The sequence below is a fragment of the Euprymna scolopes genome, chromosome 44 (assembly GCF_053919585.1).
Source record: "Euprymna scolopes isolate OS-2025 chromosome 44, ASM5391958v1, whole genome shotgun sequence".
Lineage (NCBI taxonomy): Eukaryota > Metazoa > Mollusca > Cephalopoda > Sepiida > Sepiolidae > Euprymna > Euprymna scolopes.
In genome coordinates, this window is record NC_136525.1 from 7,023,363 (window position 1) to 7,047,654 (window position 24,292).

Sequence of the window (24,292 nt, forward strand, 5' to 3'; positions counted from 1 at the left end):
CAGTTCAGGGCCTATCAGGTTTGCGACTCTCTTTTGAACCTTGTCAAGGAGCGAGAGACTAGTAGCAGATGCACCAGGCCAGATGCGACAGCAATACTCCATACATGGGCGAATGGTGGCCTTATAGAGGTACAGGATACTTTCGGGTGTTAGTAGTTGTCTAGCACGGTAGAGAGAGCCCACCTTGCAATGCCTTCAATGTAATTGTTCTAACTCATGTTTCCTGTGAATGTTAGGCAAAGGACTTTGAAAGATGTACTCTCAGATAAAGAGTCGTTGGCCATTGCTATAGGTGGTAGAGAGGGTTTCTTGTAATTATTGAATGAAACTAGTTTAGTCTTGGCAGCATTGAACGCGACCAACCACTTTTGTCCCCATTCCACCACAGATTGGACGTCTTCCTCTAGTGTTTCTGCCATTTCTTTAGAAATGTGTTAATTCGTCTTCCTGTCGTGCCTGCCATAGAGTGTAGTGTCATCAGCATATATACCCATCTCAGATGCAATTTTGTCAGGGAGGTCATTTATGAATATCAGGAACAAGAGAGGTCCAAGGATAGAACCCTGGGGCACCCCCGCATTTATATCATATTGTTTAGATGCCGCATCCACAGCACATCTCGAGTTTCTTCTCATTGCAGTCAAATCTCTCGATTGTCTGTTTCCAGCTCATTTTTGGTCTTTCTTTCTTTTTTCCATCAGGGGTTTTTATTAAAGCACTTGGCTGGCAATTCTCTATACAGCTAATCAGGGTTTGTCCAAGCCAGCCTAGACATCTGTTGGAGACGCCCCTCCATGGGATAAATGGACTATCTCGTGACGTCACTTCCTCTGGTAATGTCACTTTCGGTAACGAGTACCATTGCCTGGCAGTCAGAGATTGATACGCAGCCAAGGAGGTCGTGTGCAAACTCCCAACAGTGAAGGAATGGTATTGCCTGTAATATATTTGAATACATGTTTGTTTCTAAAAGTTCTGTGTTCCTTTCGTTTTATTAGCATTTAACACCATAACAACATCATTTGTAAAGTATTGACGACCTGCTGGTTTGTGCAATCTGACTTTTTGGTTGGTAATTCAATTGCTCCATTTGTTTCCTAGAGACATAATTTCATATGAATGGTTGAAGCATAATTTTTTTCTCCCATCATTTGTAAACTAAGACTGGCTTCAACTTAGGAACAACCACATTCTGCAACACATGAGGCAGTCAAAGCATACCATCGTTTTCAAGCTGAAGTCAGAGCCACAGCATCCCTCCAGTTTCCTCCTATGGCAATCAAATCTCTCTTGATTGTCCGTTTCCAAATCATTTTTGTTTTTATTTTCCTCTTTTTCTGCCACAGTTCCATTGGCGCACTTGATTAGCAATTATCTCAGCAGCCAATCGTAAGAATATATTCAAGCCAGGCTAGAGACATTATTTTATATGAATGTTTGTGTGATGGTTCAAGTGTGATCCCCCCCCCATCATTTGTAAACCGAGGCCGATTTAGAAACTTCTGCATCCTACGACATACGAGGTAATCAAAGTATACTATAGTTTTCAAATAAATAGTGCAGTCTCTGACTTCTTAGTAGTTTGACCATTCCATTTAATCCCTAGAATCTTTCTAAGGCATTTGAAATAAAATGTACCTAATTTCATTCGTGATGGGCGTTTTTGTATAAATGCAAAAAGCCACTCAAGGACAAGAATCAATAAGTTTGTCAAATGAATGATGATGATGGTAAAAATTGTGCAGAATTTGATTATTTGAAACAACGGCTCAGCAAGCATTTGTCAACATTGGACTTAAAAAAACAACCATGTTGTAGACAGCTGGGAAGCAGGCCCATGGTATTGTGTTTCACAGAAGAGTAGTTTTTGTGAAGAAACTTTATGTTAGTTTGAGATACACATTGGAAGAAAGGAAAATTATTTACAGTGGTAGTAGCTAGACAGGTTTTTAAAATCGCTTCCTATAAATTATGTTTATATATGACACACATAATGCTTGATGCAAACTATATCAACCTCTCATTTTATTTAATTTTTTTTTTTGTTTTCAGGCGAGAAACTCTGATCAAAGAACTGATGAACAGTTACGATGTGTACGAAGATCTCCTTGGCAAATCGCAAAAGGGCCTTGAATTTTACACAAAACTGGCTGCAAATGTTGACCAACTTCAGCGACAATGCCGCAGCGTGTGTCAGGTACAAGGCGAAGAAAGGGAGCAAATAAAATCCAAATTTGTTGGGAAAAGTAAGTGTTGTATATGTTTGGAATCGTGTTGTGTGTGTATATATATATATATTAATCAACAAGAGTTTTATCACTCAATGAGGAACCCCTCCCTGGATTTTAGCCATCTAATTCTGTCCCGAGCTATCTGCTGCCATGTGGGACCCATGTGCTGTATCAGGTCGTCCCTCCATCTCGTTCTTGGCGTTCCCTTTGGCCTCTTATGTTCACGAATTGTCCATGGACGATCTGTTGTCATGTTGTCTGGCTATGTGCTCTGTCCATCTCTGTTTAGATGTTTGCTGGCAGTATTGATGTCAATAACTCTTGTTTGTTGGCAGATCCAGATGTTTGTCTTTCTGTCTTGTAGAGTGATGCCCAAAATTACCCTCCCCATCTTCCTTTGTGCCTCTGCCATGATTTCACTCTGGCGAGTTGTCAGGGTGCATGTTTCATTACTGCAGATCACTGGTATCGTCATATTCTTTGAAGATCTTCTGTTTGATTGACATATTTGTTTTCGGCTTCTCATGGTATTCTCCACTTTCCCAAAAGCTGCCCATCCTAATGCTACCCTTCTCTTTATCTCAGGGAAGAGATCTTCATCTTTCGTAATTTTCTTTTCCAAGTAGATATAGCTTTCAACTTCCTCAATGGTTTTTCCATCAACAATTATTGGCGACTTGGCAGCATGCTGGTTCAACATCACCTTGGTCTTTCCAAGATGCATGTTGAGGTCAATATATATATATATATATATATATATATATATATATATATATATATATATATACTTGGAACCTTGTTGTGTGTGTGTGTATGTATATATATGTACTTGGAATCAACACTTTCGATCCAATGTCAATGTCAGAAGTTCTTGAACTAATCTATCTATATATCTATAAAAGTGAGAATGTGTGAGTGAGAGGACAACTCTCAACCTATATACTCAACAAATTTTTGATCTACAGACTTGAAATTATGTATATAGGGTATTCAGATACGTGGAAACGTTTTTAATTGGTTTTCATCTGGAAAAAAGGGGCAGCTAAGGAGACAAAATTGAAAAATGGGTACTTGGGGGTTAGGGTCATTTGATTTTTATCTTTTTATCAATTGTTTCAGGAATCATTCACATGGAATCTTCCTTATGCTAAGAATAAGTATATTTGAAAACACTTTTTAAAGATTGTGGCAAGCTGGTATAATGGTTATCGTACTTGATTCATTGTCTTTAGGTTTTGGTTTCGATCTCAATTTGAGTATTTTTTACTTACAAGAAGTGAACTGTTTAGAAAAAAAAATACTCGCATGCACCTGTCTCATTTTCTTTCCGTTTTTTTTTTTTTTCTTTTTTTACTTCATTTTGTTTTTTTAAAGAATTTAACATTACATTTAATACCAGGCAATGCCGGGTACATTTGCTAGTTATTAAAAATATGTAAAAATAGCATTAGAAACAAGTTCTGCCATTTTTAGTGTTTCCTTTCCTCCTTTCCAGTTCGATAGTTTCAAATAACAAGTAGGTTAAAAAGACAAAATACTTTCGTTTAATTAATGGCTTTACATAAAACATTCACCTTCAGTTTCAATATTTTAGGCCACATACATATAGACATTATCAGGGAGACCCGACATTGTCCAGGATTGAATGATGATCAATGAATGTTTCACAATTCTATATTTTTATTGTCATTAAAATCGGTGTCCATTTTTCTACCTGTGATACTCATCTAGCTCCTACCCCAGCACATCCTGCCACTCCGAAGCCGACTCATACTTCCGAATCACAGTTACCAAGTTTTGCAAAACAAAAACTCAAAGAGTGTTTACGTTATTTACGGGCAAATGACCTACGCAAACTTGAGATATTCGACCATCACTAGCAACAGTTTGTCCCCAATAGTACAGTTCACACTCGATGCAGGATCCGCTCACTTCTAAAATCCCTCCTGACCAGACTCCTTCGTTGGTTCAGCTACAGCATTTGTTGACACCCAGGTGACTTCATCCATGAAGTCATCGATCCAGCTTCACCACAGGCTGGAAAAAAACATTGCAGTGTTCAACTAAAATCCTGGTTCAAGAGATTGAAGTAGGATGCTGAATTGATTCTGGGCCCCATCTTTATAGGGTCCATCATTGGAACTGCGAATGGTTTGCACTTATAGCAGAAGCAACCTTGAATCGCAGTTCCTGTTCAGCCAACATTCAGGGTGTAGTGAACTTGTTGGAAAGAGCCGACCAAACCAACCTCCGGTGAATGTTGTGACCATGACCAAAGATTATTTTGGTTCATTAATTTGAAAACAAATTTATCAATCATTTATGAAATCTGTGAAAATAAGAAATGTATGTAAGAAGCAATAAGTTTTATAACAATTTCCCACGTATATTTATCTTTACAGATTTCATAAATAATTTTTTTTTTTTTTTTTAATCTTTTGAAGAGAAGATTTGTTTCTTTAAAAAAATCTATGTTTAAAGGACTTTTTTTAAAACTATTCTTTGTTGTACTGTTTGAATATAAATGTGGCACAATAACGAGCGGCCTTGTGGAAAAATGGGAGATATCCACAATTTAGTCTTGTGCCTGACTTTCTCTGTACTACTGAGAAGATGAGTATAATCAAGGAGGGATTTTTACGATAGCAGCGGTGTGACAACATTCCACTTCGAAATGTCATTGCGTTTTCAGTGAGCCATGTTTATCAAATCAACAATGTCAAAGCAATGGAGGTTGGTGGGTGCATCAGATGGGCAATGGTCAAATCAACTTAGCTGACACCAGCATTGTTTGGTTTAATAACTGTGTTTCTCTTTTATGTTTTTGTTTTTTTTATATGTATTCATGTTCCTCTCTTTATCTTCCTCTCGTTCTCTGCTCTTTTCGTTTTAATCTCCTGGAGAACATTTGCAATTAGAATTTCAACTTTGTGGATGACAGTTGGTCGTACAAACTAAGTTCTGCCGATTTTCGAATTATTAAACAATGTTTCTTCGGAAGCTGAAATGTAAAAATAAATTATATATTTTTTATATATATATAAAACTATGATTTGTTCATTCCTTTTAGACAAGCATCCAATTTCAGATGATGATCTCAATCAAGATAATTAATTTTCTGGGGAGAAGTAATGATGCCTAAAATTCAACTAAAGTCCTGTTAGGCCTACAGACAGAAATGGCTCCTTTATTTAAAGAGTTATGTAACTAAATTTAAAACACTTACTGAATATAGTACTCATACAAACTCATCCCCCAAAATAATAGAATTTCAAACCAACGTGATATATCACATCACCATATTGGATTTCAGAAAAAATATACAGTGGTGGGAGGGAATCAAATGTTCATACACTTGAAAAATTGTATCTTTATGTAAAAGTCTAAGCAAAGACAAATTTAGATATGTTTTATTTATAAGGATACATACTATTAGAAAATAATAAATTAATTCTTATAATGACAGAAATTAATACATTTCTATGAATACTATGTTAAGTGTTTTAAATTTAGTTACATCTTATTTAAATCAAATAGTTATTCCTGACATAGGCTTGATAGGCATCATTAATTCTCTCCAGAGAATTAACTATATTAGTTGGGAGCATCAGCTGAAATTAGGCGCTTGTTCAAAAGGAGCAAACAAACCATTATAAGTCTCATTGTATGTATATCTTGTTTTTCTTCCTGTAATATTTATTTAGCTCCTGCCCCAGCACGTCCTGCTGCTCCAAAACCGAGCCATACTTCGCAAACGCAGTTGCCAAGTTTTGAAGGACCAAAACTCAAAGACTACTTGCCGTTTATGAAACCAGCAACGTTTGGTAAAGGTGTGACTGATGGTCAATCGAGTGGCTCATCCACCCCAGACGAAATGGCCAGCCTTCCACCGGACCTTTCTCTGCCATCCATGGCTGGTGGGACCATTTCCAATTCCAAAGAGGGGGAGAAAATGACACCCACTTCTAGTGGAGCTGGCCATGTTACATACATTCCACAGGTAAGTTTTGCTTCTTGAATTTTTGTCAAGAATCCCCCTCTAGTAAAAACAAAAATAAAGAAAAGCATCATATACCAAAAATCATGTAAATTGATCAAGTAGTGTTATTTTTAAATAAGAAAATCAAATTAACAGAAGAGCAGTTGTTTTGTCCAACATTATGAAAAAAATCTAAAAAGACAAAAAAAACAAAGGGAGATAACTTGATAGTTCTAACTTGCAAGATTTACGTTAATTCTCATTAATACCTTCAAAATCATTTTCTTTATAAAAATAAAACTACTTGATCAATTTACACGATTTTTGGAATACAATATTTTTATTTCATCAATCATAGTGATTTTTGTTTTTATTATGGGTGAATTCTGGATGAGAAGCACTTTTATATGTTTCACTATCTCAGGTTAGACCAGACTGTGCTGACATGAGATGACAGTTCTCTAAGCCTTACTACTTCCGTTTTGATTTAGGAGAAATTGGAAGCAGGCCTTTTTGTTTATGACACCATTACTAAAAGATTGCCAGGGCTAATGGACTCTTTCTATCTAGTTTAGTTTTTTTTTTTATAAGTTTCTTTTTCCTAGATGAGTTGCCTCCTTCTTTATTTAATCAACAAGGATAGCATGCCCTCATTCCATCAGCTATGATTGTGTAGAAATTTTAAGTAATTCTCAAGGACTTGTTGCGTAACGGATAAGGTAGTAGATAAATTCGTTTTTTTTTTTTTTTCTTACAGAAAAGTAACCACTTATCAAGACTCGGAGGCCACTCGAGGATAAGGGTTAATGAATGTATGGTAGTCAATTGTAGTAATCGTTAGAAGTGTAAATTTGGTAAATTGGATTATTCAAGGGGAAGGCTCATTAAGAACTTGTTTACATTGGACTTGAAGACGACCATATTGTAGTTAGCTGGAAAGCAGGGAAATGGAAGAGTTCCACAGGCGTGCAGTTTAAGAAAGAATCTTTGTTTATGGAACCTACGTTTAGGTTTAGGCACAGATAAAGAGTGAGGGAAATTATTGATTACCGTTTCAGTTGTAAGCGACACTTTTCTGGAGGTTGACGGTTCAATCTTTAGTGCGAGAGATAGTTGGAATAAAATCGTGAAATATGTAAGATTTTCACCCAGTTATGATGCTCTCATGACCACTCCACCATAATTTAAAATTAGGTCATTTATGGAAGATTTCTAGAAATGACTTGACAGTTTTTCCAAATTTTTTGTTTTTATTTTTTTTTATTATCATTTATTATATGAATATGTTAAAAATACAGACTCCTTCCTACCCCAACACAATTGACCCTCACAGAGTGAATATTTTTTTGAATTTTAGATTTTATACATCCAGGACAATGCCGGTCAAAACAATACCAACTTTGTGGTGGTCTATTTTGCATTTTTTTTTTTTTTACTTTTAGCTGGTCATTCAAACATTTGAATGCCTACAGGAGAGAACTTGAATGCCTACTAGACACTATCCTAGAGTGTCTAAGGTCTCTCTGTACAGAGCTTTGTCAGGACAACCTGGCATGAGGATACTTTTAAAGATAAGTAAACCAAATTTTCAAAATAGTATTCGTGGCCAAACAAGATCTTCTCAGTATGACCAACACACACTGGCTTTTACGTCGAGGAGGTACTAGTGCTTTGAGTTCGTCCGAGCACTTACTTGTGAAACAGGCACAGGGATGGCACATTTTGGCGATTGGACATTGGTAGGATATTGGTTGGGGACTCTTTTTTGAACCCTATCTAGTGGCAGATGCACCAGCTCAGATGTGACAACAATATTCCATGCATGGGCGAATAGTGACTTTGTAAGAGATACAGGATACTCTCTGGTGTGAGTAATTTTCTAGCATGGTAAAGGGAGCCTACCTTCTTTGCAGTAGCCTTGGCAATGTCCTCAATGTATTTGTCTCAATTCATGTAGTTTGTGAAAGTTAAGCCTAGGAACTTGTGGGAAGTACTTTCAGGTAGCGTATCATTAGCCATGGGTTACTATAGTAAAGGGAGGTAAATGGAGTTCCTCGGTTGTGGTGAAGGCAACCCATCTAAGAGAAAGAAACTAATGAAAAGCCAAACCAGATAGGAAGAATTTGTTAACTTTGTGGAGAAATCTTTAGTGATGGTGTTACAAACAAAAACGCTTTCAATTTGTCGTGAGCCAGCATGGAAGTAGTAAGCTTGAGAAAACTGTCATATGAAAATGCTCATGTCAGTACGCAATTGAGTTTAACTGAGATATCTGAACATATATTCACAGTTATTTGCCCTTTATATAATAACTGCTTTTTTTTATTTCTTTTCTTTTTTTTTGCCTTTTTTTTTTTTTAATTTTGAGGTTCTTCTTCGCTATTAGAACAAAATTCGAAAACTACAAGATCAAGTTTTCATCAAAAACCAATGGTATCTCACATTCTGTGTCAATTTCAAACCAAAACAATTTTATCTACTTAATTATCGCAATTAATTAAATATTTCTGTACTATTACATAAAACATGTACTTTCACGATTTCACCTCCCAATGGTCGGCCATATTTGTTTTCGACAACGTAATGTAAATATAAGGGAAGTAACTCTGGCTTGCCAAAATATTTAAAGCCAAATTTTTTAGGATAATTGGCCGAAAAAGGCTGAATGGGAAATTTTCTGTATTAATCTATATATATAAAAGCCAAACGTCTGTGTGTATGTATGTATGTTTGTTTGTAACGCTAAAACTTTTGAAAGACGGAACCAAACTTGACAAATTTGGTATCATATCGAAGTCCCATCACCCGGATGACAAATATCGAAATTTCACGTCAAACGGACCACTAGAAGTTGGTCAACTGATCAGTTATCTTCGAGGGGGGCCCCCAAAAAACCTGTCATTATCTCTATATATAAAAGACAAATGTTTGTTTGTAACGCTAAAACTTGAGATGAAAGATTCCTCTCCCCTAAGAATAAAACATATGTTCAATATCTGCTTTTGTTTTTTCATTGTTTATATGGTCCCGAGCAACGCCGGGTAGCCCTGCTAGTCTATATATATATAGAAAAGTCAAAATGTGTGTTAGTGTGTGCACATTTTGTATATGTCCGGCAACGGCTTGGGGGGGGGGGACAGGTGAAGGGGTCACTGTTTCTTAGAACTTTTTATATACTCCCTAGATTGTAACATGTCCGATTCACAAAACGAGGTCGTGAGTATCTTTAATTTGGGCGACTTTTACACGCTATTTTTGCAATTTTTTTTTCCGCGTGTTTGTTTTCCGTATAAAAGAGAAACTGAATCCGTAGAAAAGGCAGCACCCTGGCACCTGTACTGGGGACATCCAGAAAGCAATGAGTTTTGATCAATGCGGCCAAAACTTGTCATCTCAGACAATTGTTATTCAGTTGGACATTCCCTTTTTTATGGGGAACTGGCTTGCAGCCAAAGTTAAGTCGCGTGATGTTTGATCTCATTAAATTCACACACCTGTGAACATAACAGGTCCAAAGAGAAGACCAAGAACGAGATGGCAGGACGACCTGATAAAACAAATGGGTCCCACATGGCAGTGGATAGCTCAAAACAAAGAGATAGCTAAAGTCCAGTGATGGGTTCTTCATTGACTGATAAAACCCTTATTGATTGATTGATTTGAGTAGATATCTGTGGTTTTAATTGAAATTAAATATTTTGATTTTTGCTCTGATGTTGAAGTGATGATTTTGTTAACAAATAAAATCGAAATAAAAGGAAATTTTTTTTCTTTTATATTTTTACCTTTTTTTTTATATTTTTACCTTTTTTTTTATATTTTTACCTTGTTTTTTATATTTTTACCTTTTTTCATATTTTTACCTTTTTTTATATTTTTACCTTTTTTTATATTTTTACCTTTTTTTATATTTTACCTTTTTTTATATTTTTACCTTTTTTTATATTTTTACCTTTTTTTTATATTTTTACCTTTTTTTATATATTTTTACCTTTTTTTTTATATTTTTACCTTTTTTTTTATATTTTTACCTTTTTTTTTATATTTTTACCTTTTTTTTTATATTTTTACCTTTTTTTTTATATTATTACCTTTTTTTTATATTTTTACCTTTTTTTTATATTTTTACCTTTTTTTTATATTTTTACCTTTTTTTATATTTTTACCTTTTTTTATATTTTTACCTTTTTTTATATTTTTACCTTTTTTTTATATTTTTACCTTTTTTTTTTATATTTTTACCTTTTTTTTTATATTTTTACCTTTTTTTTTATATTTTTACCTTTTTTTTATATTTTTACCTTTTTTTTATATTTTTACCTTTTTTATATTTTTACCTTTTTTTATATTTTTACCTTTTTTTATATTTTTACCTTTTTTTATATTTTTACCTTTTTTATATTTTTACCTTTTTTTATATTTTTACCTTTTTTTATATTTTTACCTTTTTTTATATTTTTACCTTTTTTTATATTTTTACCCTTTTTTTATATTTTTACCTTTTTTTATATTTTTACCTTTTTTTATATTTTTACCTTTTTTTATATTTTTACCCTTTTTTTATATTTTTACCTTTTTTTATATTTTTACCTTTTTTTATATTTTTACCCTTTTTTTTATATTTTTACCTTTTTTTATATTTTTACCTTTTTTTATATTTTTACCTTTTTTATATTTTTACCTTTTTTTATATTTTTACCTTTTTTTATATTTTTACCTTTTTTTATATTTTTACCTTTTTTTATATTTTTACCTTTTTTTATATTTTTACCTTTTTTTATATTTTTACCTTTTTTTATATTTTTACCTTTTTTTATATTTTTAGCTTTTTTTATATTTTTACCCTTTTTTTATATTTTTACCTTTTTTTATATTTTTACCTTTTTTTATATTTTTACCTTTTTTTTATATTTTTACCTTTTTTTATATTTTTACCTTTTTTTTATATTTTTACCTTTTTTTATATTTTTACCTTTTTTTTATATTTTTACCTTTTTTTTTATATTTTTACCTTTTTTTTATATTATTACCTTTTTTTTTATTTTTACCTTTTTTTATATTTTTACCTTTTTTTTATATTTTTACCTTTTTTTATATTTTTACCTTTTTTTTATATTTTTACCTTTTTTTATATTTTTACCTTTTTTTATATTTTTACCTTTTTTTATATTTTTACCTTTTTTATATTTTTACCTTTTTTATATTTTTACCTTTTTTTTATATTTTTACCTTTTTTTATATTTTTACCTTTTTTTTTATTTTTACCCTTTTTTTTATATTTTTACCCTTTTTTTTATATTTTTACCTTTTTTATATTTTTACCTTTTTTTTATATTTTTACCTTTTTTTATATTTTTACCCTTTTTTTTATATTTTTACCTTTTTTTTATATTTTTTCCTTTTTTTTATATTTTTTCCTTTTTTTTATATTTTTACCTTTTTTTATATTTTTACCTTTTTTTATATTTTTACCCTTTTTTTTATATTTTTACCTTTTTTTTTTATATTTTTACCTTTTTTTTTCTTTTGCCAATTTTAAAAAAACTTTTTTTTATATTTTATAAAGTTGTGCACTGGACTTTTTTTTGTTGGTCAGACTCTGTACCCTACTTCTTTCCTTGACCAAACATCTGTAACTACACCATTTGCATGGCAAGTGCTCATCTGAACTCCAATCTATGGTACCTCTTGCTAAACTTTCACAAAAAACACTCATCTAGCTGAAACCACTGTCAATAATTTCCCCACTCTTTATCTGTGCCTAAATCTAAACGTAGAATCCATGAACAAAGTTTCTTTCTTAAACTGCATGCCTGTGGAACTCTCTACCATTTCCCTGCTTTCCAGCTGACTACAATATGGCTGTCTTCAAGTCCAATGTAAAAAAGTTCTTGATGAGCCGTTCCATATAAGTTAGCAAATTTACCAAAGTTACACTTGTAACGATTACTATAATATTGTCCTTTTGATTAATGTACATTCATTAACCCTTATCCTTGAGTGGCCTTCAGGCCTTGATAATTACAAGACATTCACATTTATGACCGAGAATTATGTTAATTCATCATTTTTCTCAGTTCTATTTAAAAAAAAAAAATGTTTATAATTTTTATTATATAAACACATTTTTTGAATTATCAATATTTTTTTTGAAAATTATTATCAATATTTTTTTTGAAAATTATTATATATATTTTTTTTTGAAAATTATTATATATATATTTTTTTTTTAAATTATTATATAAATACATTTTTTAAATTATATAAATACATTATTGGAAAATTATTTTATAAATACATTTTTTTTTAATTATAAATATATTTTTTAAAAATTATTGTATAGATACATTTTTTTTTTTTTGAAAATTATAAAAAAGTTTTATTTGAAAATCATATGTTTTTAATTATATAAATGCGTTTTTTTTTAAATTATCAATTTTATTATTTGAATACATATTTTTTTTAAATTATAATACTTTTTTATTGAAAATTATAAATTTTTTTAGAATACTATTATAGAAATACAATTTTTAAAAAGTATACTTTTTTATTGAAAATTATAATTTTTTATTTTAATTATTATAAATATATTTTTTCTTGAAAAATACATTTCTTTTAAATTATTAATAATACATTTTATTTTTAATTATTATAAATACATTTTTTGGGGGAAATTATTAATACATTTTTTTAAATTATAATTTTTTTTTTTTGAAAATTATAAATATATATTTTTTTAATTATATAGATAAATTAAAAATCTAGAAAAACGCCTATCTTCCCCCCCCCTTCCTGCAACAGAGTTGACACTGACAGAATGAATTTTTTTTCTAAATTTTAGATTTTATATATCCATGACGATATCAGTCAACTTTGTGGTAATCTGTTTTGTAGTTTTTTTTTTTATTTCTAGCTGGACATACAAACACACACACATTTGCCTTTTATATAATCTCTACTTGTATATAAAAGCCACTTTGTGTGTGGGTGTGAGTTTTTCCTAATAGACTCTGAAATGGCTGAGCTGATTTTTATGAAATTTCACGCAAATATACTTTGTACCTGAAAGTGCTCTTAGATAGGTTTTGTATCAGAATGCCTTTGATAAGTATTGAAAATCGATAATCAAAAATCTGATTAAAGAAGGAACAGTCCAATTTTGAACAAAGTTAACACCTTCATACAGCCTAACATCACAGGTGCATTTGAGAAGATTTATCACTAGTGCACAAGCAGAAGGGCTCAGCATATAAAATCAACAGTAATTTTTTTGATAAGACAGGTCCACATTTGAAATGACTGTTTCTGTTTAGGACACAATTAAACCATGATACTTGACTTTTGCATTCTAAACTTTCATTCAAGCCATTATATAAAAATAATTTTATAACATCAACAGTAGGTTCTCTACAGTGCAATGTTTGGTTTAGTTGTTTTATTTTATGGCATATCAACCCTTTTTTGGCTATTTAATGCCGAATCCAGTTTTTTGAGAAATGGTATTCATGTTGCATCCAGTTATTTTGTAGAAGGTTTTTATTCACGTTTTTTGTATCTCTAATCGCGAGTTTGTAGTGTTTGGTTTGGTTGTTTTAAAGTGAATTTTATCGTTTTTGTTCCCTGCCCTGCAGAACATGAATGAGTTTTGCAATGGAGAGGGGAAACGGGTTACAGTGTTAATGTTTGGTAAGGAAACCAGTCAGGATTGGTTGTTGGTTGGTTGTTTTTGTTTTACGGCATATCAACCCTTTTCAGGTTATTTAATGCCGAATCCAAAGATTTTGAAGAAAAAATTTTTTTTAATAGAATATATTTGTTGTTTTCACGTCGGTTTCTATTTAACCCATAGTTGGGACCCTAATAGGTACTACCACTCTGGGTCAAAGTGGACCTGGGAGCAATGGTAATTAAACTGGGGCCTCACCACTGGATAAAGTTTAAGGTCGTATCCAGGAGCCCCATTGAGGGACTTTTACCCTCTGCAGGGGGGCAGTCAGCGTATTCTAATGCCCCACCGACAGGGCCACCAGTCAGGAAGTGAGGGAGATAGAAAGAGAAATAGGAAGAAAGAAAAAGAGGGAAAAGAAGGCTTATTGTTTTACGTTTTGGTTTTGCAGAATGTAATTAAGTTTTGCAAAAGGAAGTAAAAAAACAAAAAAGCATCAACATTAGGTGCATTTCATCGCAGGAAGCCAATATCTTCAGATAGCCTGATCTGGTAGCACCAGTGCTTCCTTTGACTTAAGCCTGAAGTCAAAGGGACTCAAAAATCGTTAGTTGGTGTTAAAATTTGAGATTAATGTTTTTCATATTTATTTTAGAAATGATCTTGCTAGTACTTCGTGAAAAACCTTTACTCTACTCAGGGGCTTCATGGTGCCCTGAAGTTTGGGAAACCCTGCTATAGAGAAATATTAAAACTTATAAAATCAACAGTAGGTTCTCTACAGTGCAATGTAGACTACACTTTATTGTAGACTAAGTCACCACAGGAAGGCAGGTGAGGTTTCCTCCTGATGCACTGCGGTTAGTCCCCGACTAGAGCAGTCAATCAATTGATTTAATTGAAAAATGATCAATTTCACCGATTTCGATGACAATAAAAATATGGTTTGGGACACTAGTTGTTTCTCATTCAATCCCGGGCAACGTTGAGTCTCCCTGCTAGTAGATATATAAAGATTTACAGAAATGACTGTTTTCCCAAATTACTACATAAATCCATTGTTTTTTTTGTTTTTTTTCTTGAAAATTATTATATAAATATGTTAAAAATCAAGAAAATCAGTTCCTCCCACCACCACCAGCACAGTTGGTTCTCACAGAATTAATATTTTTTTTCTAAATTATAGATTTTATACATCTGGAGCAATACCAATCAAGATAATACCAACTTTGTGTTCCTTTGTTTTGTAGTTTGTTTTTTTACTTTTAGCTGGACATACAAACAATTGCCCTTTATATAAACTTAAAAGGTTGCTCGTTTTAATGGTACCACTCCTGTCTTCATAGCTCTTCAATGCTTTAGGTTTTGTATCTAAAAAATAGGAGGCCTTACATTTAGAATGGCTCTTATATAATAACAGCTCTTTTTATAATTTTTTATTTAATAGAGAAAGGTAGTTTGCTTAAAGCATTGCTGGTAAATATATATGAAGGAGTATAAGAAGGCTGTAGCAATGCAGGGAACCAGCTGTTGTATTGACATGAGGTATGAACAAAAATAGACAGCGAAAGAAGGTTTTATTTGTTTTATTTTATTTTATTTAACTTTGTATGTTTGATGTAACCAGGATGGTGGAGGTATTAATATTTTGAGATAATATCTCTTTTTCAAAAGAAAAGCGACCAAAGAGTGTCCCTAACAAAGGAAAAAGATTGAAATATCATAGGGTGAAAATGAATGTGGGAACGGGACAACTGTAAAGCAGGAAATGGTTTATGCATGAGTTTTTATATTTATACTAGGGGGAGGTACCCGGCGTTGCCCGGGTATTTGTAGGTGTGTGTGTTTGGTGGCGGGGTAAATCAGAACAAAAAGGAAACTTAATGATAGCGATTTAAAAAAAAAAAATATATAAAGATTGGGGGTTGGTGGCATGTGGGCTCGAACACACAGCCTTGAGGCCTATAGACTGAGCCTAAACACCTGCGCTACAGCGACAATATTAATGTAAGAGCGATTAAAGTGAGTCAAGGAGGTTTGATTGATAGGTGGCCGCTTAATGAGGTCATCGCGGGAGCGTTACAATGACTGGGCAGTTTTTTGGCGTTTGTTTACTTTGTTTCACTGCGGGGGTGGGGGGTGGGGGTTCATTTACTGCGTTTTTTTTATTTACTGACGTCATTTGACCGGTTGATCCGACAAATAAAGAAGTCATCATGTTTTGTACGTGTTGTTGATGACGGGGCAGTTTTTGGCGTTTGTTTACTTTGTTTCGCTGCGGGATCGTTTTTTTTTTCATTTAATGTGGGGCAGTTTGTGCTTCCCCAAGATGACGGGAGGAGGGAAACAAGCTCCCCATTGAAAGGGGATTGTCCAAATTGAATAGCAATTGTCTGATATAAGGAAAAACCCGCATTGATCAAAGCTGATTGCTTTTGGACGCTGGGAACGATGCAACAACCTTCGTATTAGTTTCGCTTTTATTATATATATAAAAAAAAAAAAAAAAAAAAAAGGCGAATCTACACGCGCCGATCGAAAAAGGTTGAATATTTAGCTTTTGAAAGTCGGGCAAATTAAATACACACGCGACCTCAGTTTGTAACTCGTAGATATTATGATTTCGACGTGATGTAAAAAGTTTTTAAAAATGAGCGACGGCCTTGAGAAGCTGCCGAAAAAAATCCTTTCTTGGACATACACAAAAAGCGAACATACATACATCCACACATTTTCGCTTTTATATGTATAGATTGCTATAAACACTTTCATTTTTTAGTCTCTCGCTCCTAGACAAGGTCCAAAAGAGAGTCACCAACCTAATAGGTCCTGAACTGTCACATAAGCTTCAGCCTCTGTCCCATCAATGAAATGTTGCATCCCTCTGCCTGTTCTACAAGTACTTTAACGGTGAATGCTCCGACGAACTGCAAGCACTTGTACCCCCTTGACATAAATACCCCCGCCAAACCCAACAAGCAGCTAAATCTCCCCCCTTCACAGTAGAGATCCCTAGATGTAAGAGCCTTCTACTACAGTAGTTTATTCCCCAGAACTGCTAGACTTTGGAGTTCCCTTCTGGGTCCCTGCTTCCTCAACTGTACGGACATGCAGAAGTTCAAGTGTAACGTGAACCAACATCTTGCTGCCCAACTTCCTGCAGCTTATGTCCCTGATAGTAGCCCCCTACATCAAAGTGGCAATGCGCCTTGTTTGGGGTGAAAATGTAATAAAAAATATTTTTTATTAATTGTGGAGTTTTTTTAGCGAACATGATATCGGTTATTATTTAAATTCTTAAAGTAAGTGATGCTGTGGATTTGTAATGGAGACATCATTAATGTTAAACGTTTTCGTATTATGCTGCGTGTGTCAATACAATATGGTCATGTTTTTTATTTTTATTAAATATTTATTTATTAATATCCAATTTAAAAAAAAATTGTAATCTGCTACCCAATGGTTGTAGTACGTGCGTTGTCATGACAACGCGTTAAGAAGTTAATCTAATCTAATAAATTGTAAAGCAGAAAGAGTTTACACGTAGGGTTTCTTAATTAATATCATTGCTATTAACCTTACCCGACCTGGGCTAGTGAACATAATTGTCCCCTGTACCTGGCCGCCTGGGCAAAATTGTGAAATCCAGATCTGGAGCTACAAAACTGCGACTCCATCCCTCATCAACCACACCAGAATCTCCCCTATCACCTGGTTGAGTGACACGACCCCCCCCCTTACTTTGAATGCTCGATTTTGATCTAGGCCCATTTACATCATCAGAATTATCATCACTTTCTCCTTCATCGATATATTCATCATCACTAGCGTTACTTGATTCAGAAACAAACGTCTGAATCAGAATTTATCTTTTTATCCAACACTTGTTTTCACCGTGAAACTCCTTGGTCTCGCTCTTTTACCTGTCAAAGTGCTTGGTTCGTCACTAGCTCGTTTCACGGCTACTTTAGTCTACAAAACAACTCACAACTCTGCCAAAACAAAGGGAGCCATTTGTAGAACGTTAGGCTTGCGCTAACTCGAAGCTAAGCAGCGATTGGGTAGCTATTTTTAGCACTCTGACAACACAAAAAGACGTGTTCGGAAAAATACTGGTTTAGAGATAACTCGGTATATAGCATTTTTGGAAATTACCGGTATATCGGTAACTTGGTCTGGTAAGGTTAATATAGACATTTTCATTTGTATATTTATTTATCTATTTAAATTAATAATTTTTTTTTTTTTTTAAATTCTGTCTTGATCTACTTGTTAGTTCATTATTTAGGTTTTCTTTTTAATTTTAGCAAACATGTGATTATTTAAATTCTGAATGGAAATAAGTGATGCTTTGAATCGATAATGCAGAGAATATTTAATGTGAAATCTATTCGGATTTCGATTATGTTGTATGTATCTATAAATCTGTTGATCTTAAATTTTGTTTTTATTTTATTATTTATAAATATTAACATATGAATTATTTATTTGATTAATTAAATTTCTTATTTTATTTTATTGATTTATTTATTAATATCCTTTTTTTCTTATTTTTATTATTATTATTAGTAGTATTAGTATTTTTATTATTTTTTTATCATTATTAGTAGTATTTTATTATTAGTATTATTTTTATTTTTATTATTTTTTTATTTTTTATTTTCATTATTTTTATTATTTTTTATTTTTATTCTTATTTTTTTATTTTTTATTTTCATTATTTTTATTTTTATTATTTTTATTATAATTATTTTTTATAATTATTATTTTTTTTATTTTTTATTATTTTTTATTTTTATTATAATTATTGTTATTTTTTATTTTATTATTATAATTATTATTTTTTTATTTTTATTATTATTATTATTTTTTTACTTTTATTATTTTTATTATAATTATTGTTATTTTTTTATTTTATTATAATTATTATTTTTTTATTTTTATTATTATTATTATTTTTTTTTTACTTTTATTATTTTTATTATTATTATTTTATTTTTATTATTATAATTAATTTTTAATTTTATTATTATTTTATTATTATAATTATTATTATTATTAGTATTTATTTTTATTATTATTATTATTATAATTATTATAATAATAATAATAATAATAATAAACAATGTTTATTATTATTATTATTATAATTATTATAATAATAATAATAATAATAATAAACATTGTCGTCAGATCCTAATGTAATTATGTTCCTATTTACTTGCCTCCCCACAAGGGCAGAGTCAGACATAAGGCCAGTTTTTAATGTGGGGAAAATCTAGCTCGCCACAAGAGGGCACTTTTGAAAAAAAAGATGTTATCTCAAAATATTAAAACCTCCACAATCACGGTTACATCAAACAGTTCATATTTACTGATTTGTATTGTGATTATCTTGAAAATTAAATAGATATACAAAGTTAAATCTATATATCTATAAAAGTGTACGTGTGTGTGTCTGTGTATATTTCCCTATGCAATAACTCTGTCAGTTTTAAGTCTACAGACTCAAAATTTGATATACAGGGTACTGAGATTTGGGAAAATCTTTGTAATACATTTTCGGCCAGAAATTTGGCTGTTAAGGGGTCAAAGTTCAATGATTTGACCTTTGAGAACTCTACCAAACTCCTCCACCAATTTTCAGTCTAAACACTTGAAATTTTAGATATAGTTTCCTTAGACATGGATCTAACTTAATAACTTGATTTGAGCCCAAAACAATAAATTTTAAGGGGTCAAAGTTTAAAAAATTGACTGCCTTTTTTTTTTTTTTTCTTTTTTTTTTTTTTTCTTTTTTTTTTTTTTTTTTTTTTGCTCAACATACACCTCCAAACACCCGGGCAACGCCGGGTTGAAATGCTAGTAAAAATAATAAAACAGATAAGACTTTCTTTCATTTGTCTATTTTTGGTCATATGTTACGCCAATACAACAGCCGGTTCTCTGCATTGCTATAGCCTTCTTATACTCTTCTATATTTAATTTTTTTTTTTATTGCACTAAGTTTAGCATTAGATGCTTTTTTTTTTTTGTTGTTTTCTTTGTAGACCAATACTCCGCAGCCATTTACAGTAGCCACAATGCCCTTCAGGGTTCCTGCTAACACTGGCGATGGAGGAGGAGAGATGTCCCTACCCCCAGGGGGAGGTATCCCTACCGAACTGGCTTGCAACATGCCGCCTTCAGACTTACCTTACATGCCAATCTCTCACAAGCCATCCCCGCAGCAGCAGCAGAAGCCACCCCCGCAGCAGTCAACGAATACCGTCTCTGCTGTGGCCACACCTATTGCCTCTCCCACCATGGACACCACATTAACTCATCCTCACTTGGGCCCGGGTGGTGGGACCCTCAGTCAGCAGCCACCCCCAGATGTTACTGCAAATACACACCTGCAGGTACTTGTAAAATGAATTTATCATGTACCCATCACAAAGCAAAAATATCATATTCTGAAAATCATGTAAATTGATAAATTTAAAAAAAATTTTTTCATATTATTTGGATGATGAATTTTGCATGAAGAAAAAGAAAAAAGAATTCAACCTAATTAAAAACAAAAAATACAGAAAAATCTTTATGATCTACGCACTGTGACGAAGCGAAAATGTTATATTCCGAAAATCATGTCACTTGATCAAGTAGTATTTTTTTTATTGATATATTTTTTGGATTCTTCTGACTACTGTTCTCATATTAAATGTTATTTTCACAACATTTCGGTTGATATTTTCATGGCAAGTGCTCGTCTGAGTTCCAATCTATGGTCGCCCTGCCTGACTTTCATGAAAAACACTCATCTAACTGAAACCACTATCAATAATTTCCCCCACTCTTTATCTGTGCCTAAATCTAAACGTAGATTCCATGAACAAAGCTTTTTTCTTAGAACTGCACACCTGTGGAACTGTGTTCCGTTTTCCTGCTTTCCAACTGATTACAATGTGGTTGTCTTCAAGTCCAACGTGAACAAATTCTTGAGGAGCCGTCCGCTTTAAGTAATTCAATTTACCAAATTTCCACTACTATTGATGACTGACATGTTTCCCTTGCCCACTGTGCACTCATTAACCCTTATCCTTGAGTGACCCTCGGGCCTTGAAAAGAGGTGACTCCTTTGCAAAAAAACCAAAAAAAAACCTCTCAGACTTTTTTCAGTTGTATCTTGTTGAATGTGAGAAGCTGTACAGAATTTCGAATGGAACCTTCTATTTAATCCATGGGGGTAGTATGCAGTCATTTCGTCAGCCATGACTGGGAAGCTGTCATAAGTAATTCGCAATTCTATTATTATCGTTCGCACTGAGGATAGGTTTTTTTTTTTTATATATATGACAAAATGTTTTTTTTTACAATTTTTAATGATTAATAATATATTGTAGCCATTAGAAGATTGATTAAAATTTATTTTTTATATATATCAAAAAAATATTTTTTTTACAATTTTTAATGATTTAATAATATATTGTAGCCATTAGAAGATTGATTAAAATTTATTTTTTATATATATCAAAAAAATATTTTTTTTACAATTTTTAATGATTTAATAATATATTGTAGCCATTAGAAGATTGATTAAAATTTATTTTTTATATATATCAAAAAAAATATTTTTTTACAATTTTTAATGATTTAATAATATATTGTAGCCATTAGAAGATTGATTAAAATTTATTTTTTATATATATCAAAAAAATATTTTTTTTACAATTTTTAATGATTTGATAATATATTGTAGCCATTAGAAGATTGATTAAAATTTATTTTTTATATATATCAAAAAAAGATTTTTTGACAATTTTTAATGATTTAATAATATATTGTAGCCATTAGAGGATTAATAAAAAAAATTTATTTTTTATATATATCAAAAAAAATATTTTTTTACAATTTTTAATGATTTAATAATATATTGTAGCCATTAGAAGATTGATTAAAATTTATTTTTTATATATATCAAAAAAATATTTTTTTACAATTTTTAATGATTTGATAATATATTGTAGCCATTAGAAGATTGATTAAAATTTATTTTTTATATATATCAAAAAAATATTTTTTTTACAATTTTTAATGATTTGATAATATATTGTAGCCATTAGAAGATTGATTAAAATTTATTTTTTATATATATCAAAAAAATATTTTTTTTACAATTTTTAATGATTTGATAATATATTGTAGCCATTAGAAGATTGATTAAAATTTATTTTTTATATATATCAAAAAAATATTTTTTTACAATTTTTAATGATTTAATAATATATTGTAGCCATTAGAAGATTGATTAAAAAAAATTTTTTTTTTCTTTTTACTCACCTTCACTCAAAGCAAGGCATATCGCTACTTAGACGTAATAGGTTACTAATGTGGACCATGTCTTGGAAACATTAACAAGATGTTTGTTTACGTTACATATCAGTACAGTCAGGAAAGCAGGTAGTAGGAAGCGAATTCCAAAGTCTAGCTGTTCAAGGGAAGAAACTCTTAGAGTAGAAAGCTTTCTGGCATTTAGGGACCTCAACAGTGAAGGGGTGTGATTTTGTTGCTAAGCAGATTTGTCAGGGATATGTATGTTGAAGGGGCACAAATGCAACGAGTTCATCAGAACACATTCCATTAAAATATTTGTAAAACAGGCGCAGGGATGCAACATTGTGGTGATGGGACAGAGGCTGGAGCTTAGTTGACAAAGTGGGATATATTAGATTAAAGATTCTTTTTTGCACCCTATCCAAGAGAGAGAGACTTTGTTGTTCGAATTGAGTTGTCTCCCTTTATTAAATGAATTTGTTGTGAAATTTGATAACTATTTGATCAATTTATGTGATTTTTGGAATATGACATTTTTTGTTCCATGATAGGTATGTACATCATAAAGATTTTTTCTGTATTTTGTTTTTTAATTACGTTTAATTTCAGACTTGTGCCACACAAAAAAAAAAAAAAAAAAAAATAGAAGAAATGCTGAATGTTGTCCTTGTTGTTGTCTTATCCCCATGATGTCTGATTTTGCATTTGATAATTATTTGGATGAACAGCAACATGGAAGTTTAAATGTAATGTAAACTAACATCTTGCTACTCACCCATAAGAAGCAGTGATTCATTAATACGAGAGGGAGGGGAGGGGGGGGGACGTTCCATAAGTAATGCCTCCTATTTTTATTATTTAGCCTGCTGCATTTTTATGATGACTTATGCATTCATGACGTGAAAGTTTCATCTCTCTGTTGCAGATATTGACAGTGTAAGACTCTAAGAAAGCAACATGTGAATATGCATCCACACAACGGATGTCTGACTGTCAGGTTTGATAAGTGTTTAGGTGGACCGTAACATTTGGTGTTCGATTCTAGGGTTTTATATAACAAGTATCGTATACTCATGTTGACAGACCGGTTTTCGACAGACCACCGAAGTTAAGCAACCTTGAGCCTGGCTAGTACCACATGGGTGACCATTTCAGAATTCTAGGTGCTGTATATCCTTTCCAGCATGGTTTCCAGTCGTCCTGAACCTCCACTTGTCATTGGTATTCAACAATGTCGACTCAGGAGAGGTGTGGCTGGATATTGCACAACTCTTGCCACAAAAGTTTCACGCGCAGGCACTCTTACAGTGGGTATCCATAGTCTGTCAAGACTGAAGGAAGACGTTTTTTATTTATTTATTTTTTTATAACAAGTGTATGTACGTGCGTTCATGCCTGTCTAGTTTATGTAACTATACGTGTGTATGTAACTATACGTGTGTATGTAACTATACGTGTGTATGTAAATATACGTGTGTTTCTGTAATCGATGCTCATGTATTGTCTAGTGGTCAAAATTATAAGAACAGTTACGTTTCTTTGTATATGGCATGTCTGTGCATGTTGATTTGTTACGTGTATGTTTAATAGTCTGACACTTCTACACTATTAGGACGAAATTTCGGAAATCGTAAAACTGAATTTCACATTAAGACAATGGTATCTACCTACGTATTCCTCGTATTTTTAAGATGATTATATCCAAAAATTACGAAAATCGATAAGGTAGAAAATTATTTATTAAAGAAAATAAAGAAATTAGAATTTGATGAAAACGATCGTAAGACACAGGTGAGTTCAAAAGGGAGGTAATTTTCTGTTTTGATTTAAACAAGATGGCAGCAATTTTTCCCCTGCTAACACGATTAAAGTTTTTTTGTTAAATAATTCAGTAATATTCAGGTAATTTTGACTGCATAATTTGGAAGCTACCATTGTAACTTAGAATTGACAAAAAAAAAATCAGTTGAAACTATTTTTTTTTTTTTATCGGAAAACTCTATCGACTACAAAATCTTGTTTAAAAGTGCCAATAGTCTTTCTACGTGTATGTGGGTGTTTTCACATGCTTCCAACAATTATGAATGGGACAATAGTGAA

At 31.8% G+C, this 24,292-nt stretch overlaps 1 protein-coding gene across 3 annotated transcripts in view; it reads left to right on the forward strand.

Moving 5' to 3' along the window:
• The window catches only part of LOC145268667 (tyrosine-protein phosphatase non-receptor type 23-like), a 144,856-nt gene that overhangs the window by 74,738 nt on the left and 45,826 nt on the right, over positions 1-24,292 (forward strand). For 2 of the 3 annotated variants that reach the window (XM_080124154.1, XM_080124156.1), the window contains exons 17-19: positions 2,053-2,246; positions 5,936-6,231; positions 19,927-20,277. In XM_080124154.1, the coding sequence (XP_079980280.1) occupies positions 2,053-2,246; positions 5,936-6,231; positions 19,927-20,277 (841 nt within the window). The remainder of the gene's footprint in view (positions 1-2,052; positions 2,247-5,935; positions 6,232-19,926; positions 20,278-24,292) is intronic. The other variant, XM_080124155.1, reaches the window with a different exon arrangement.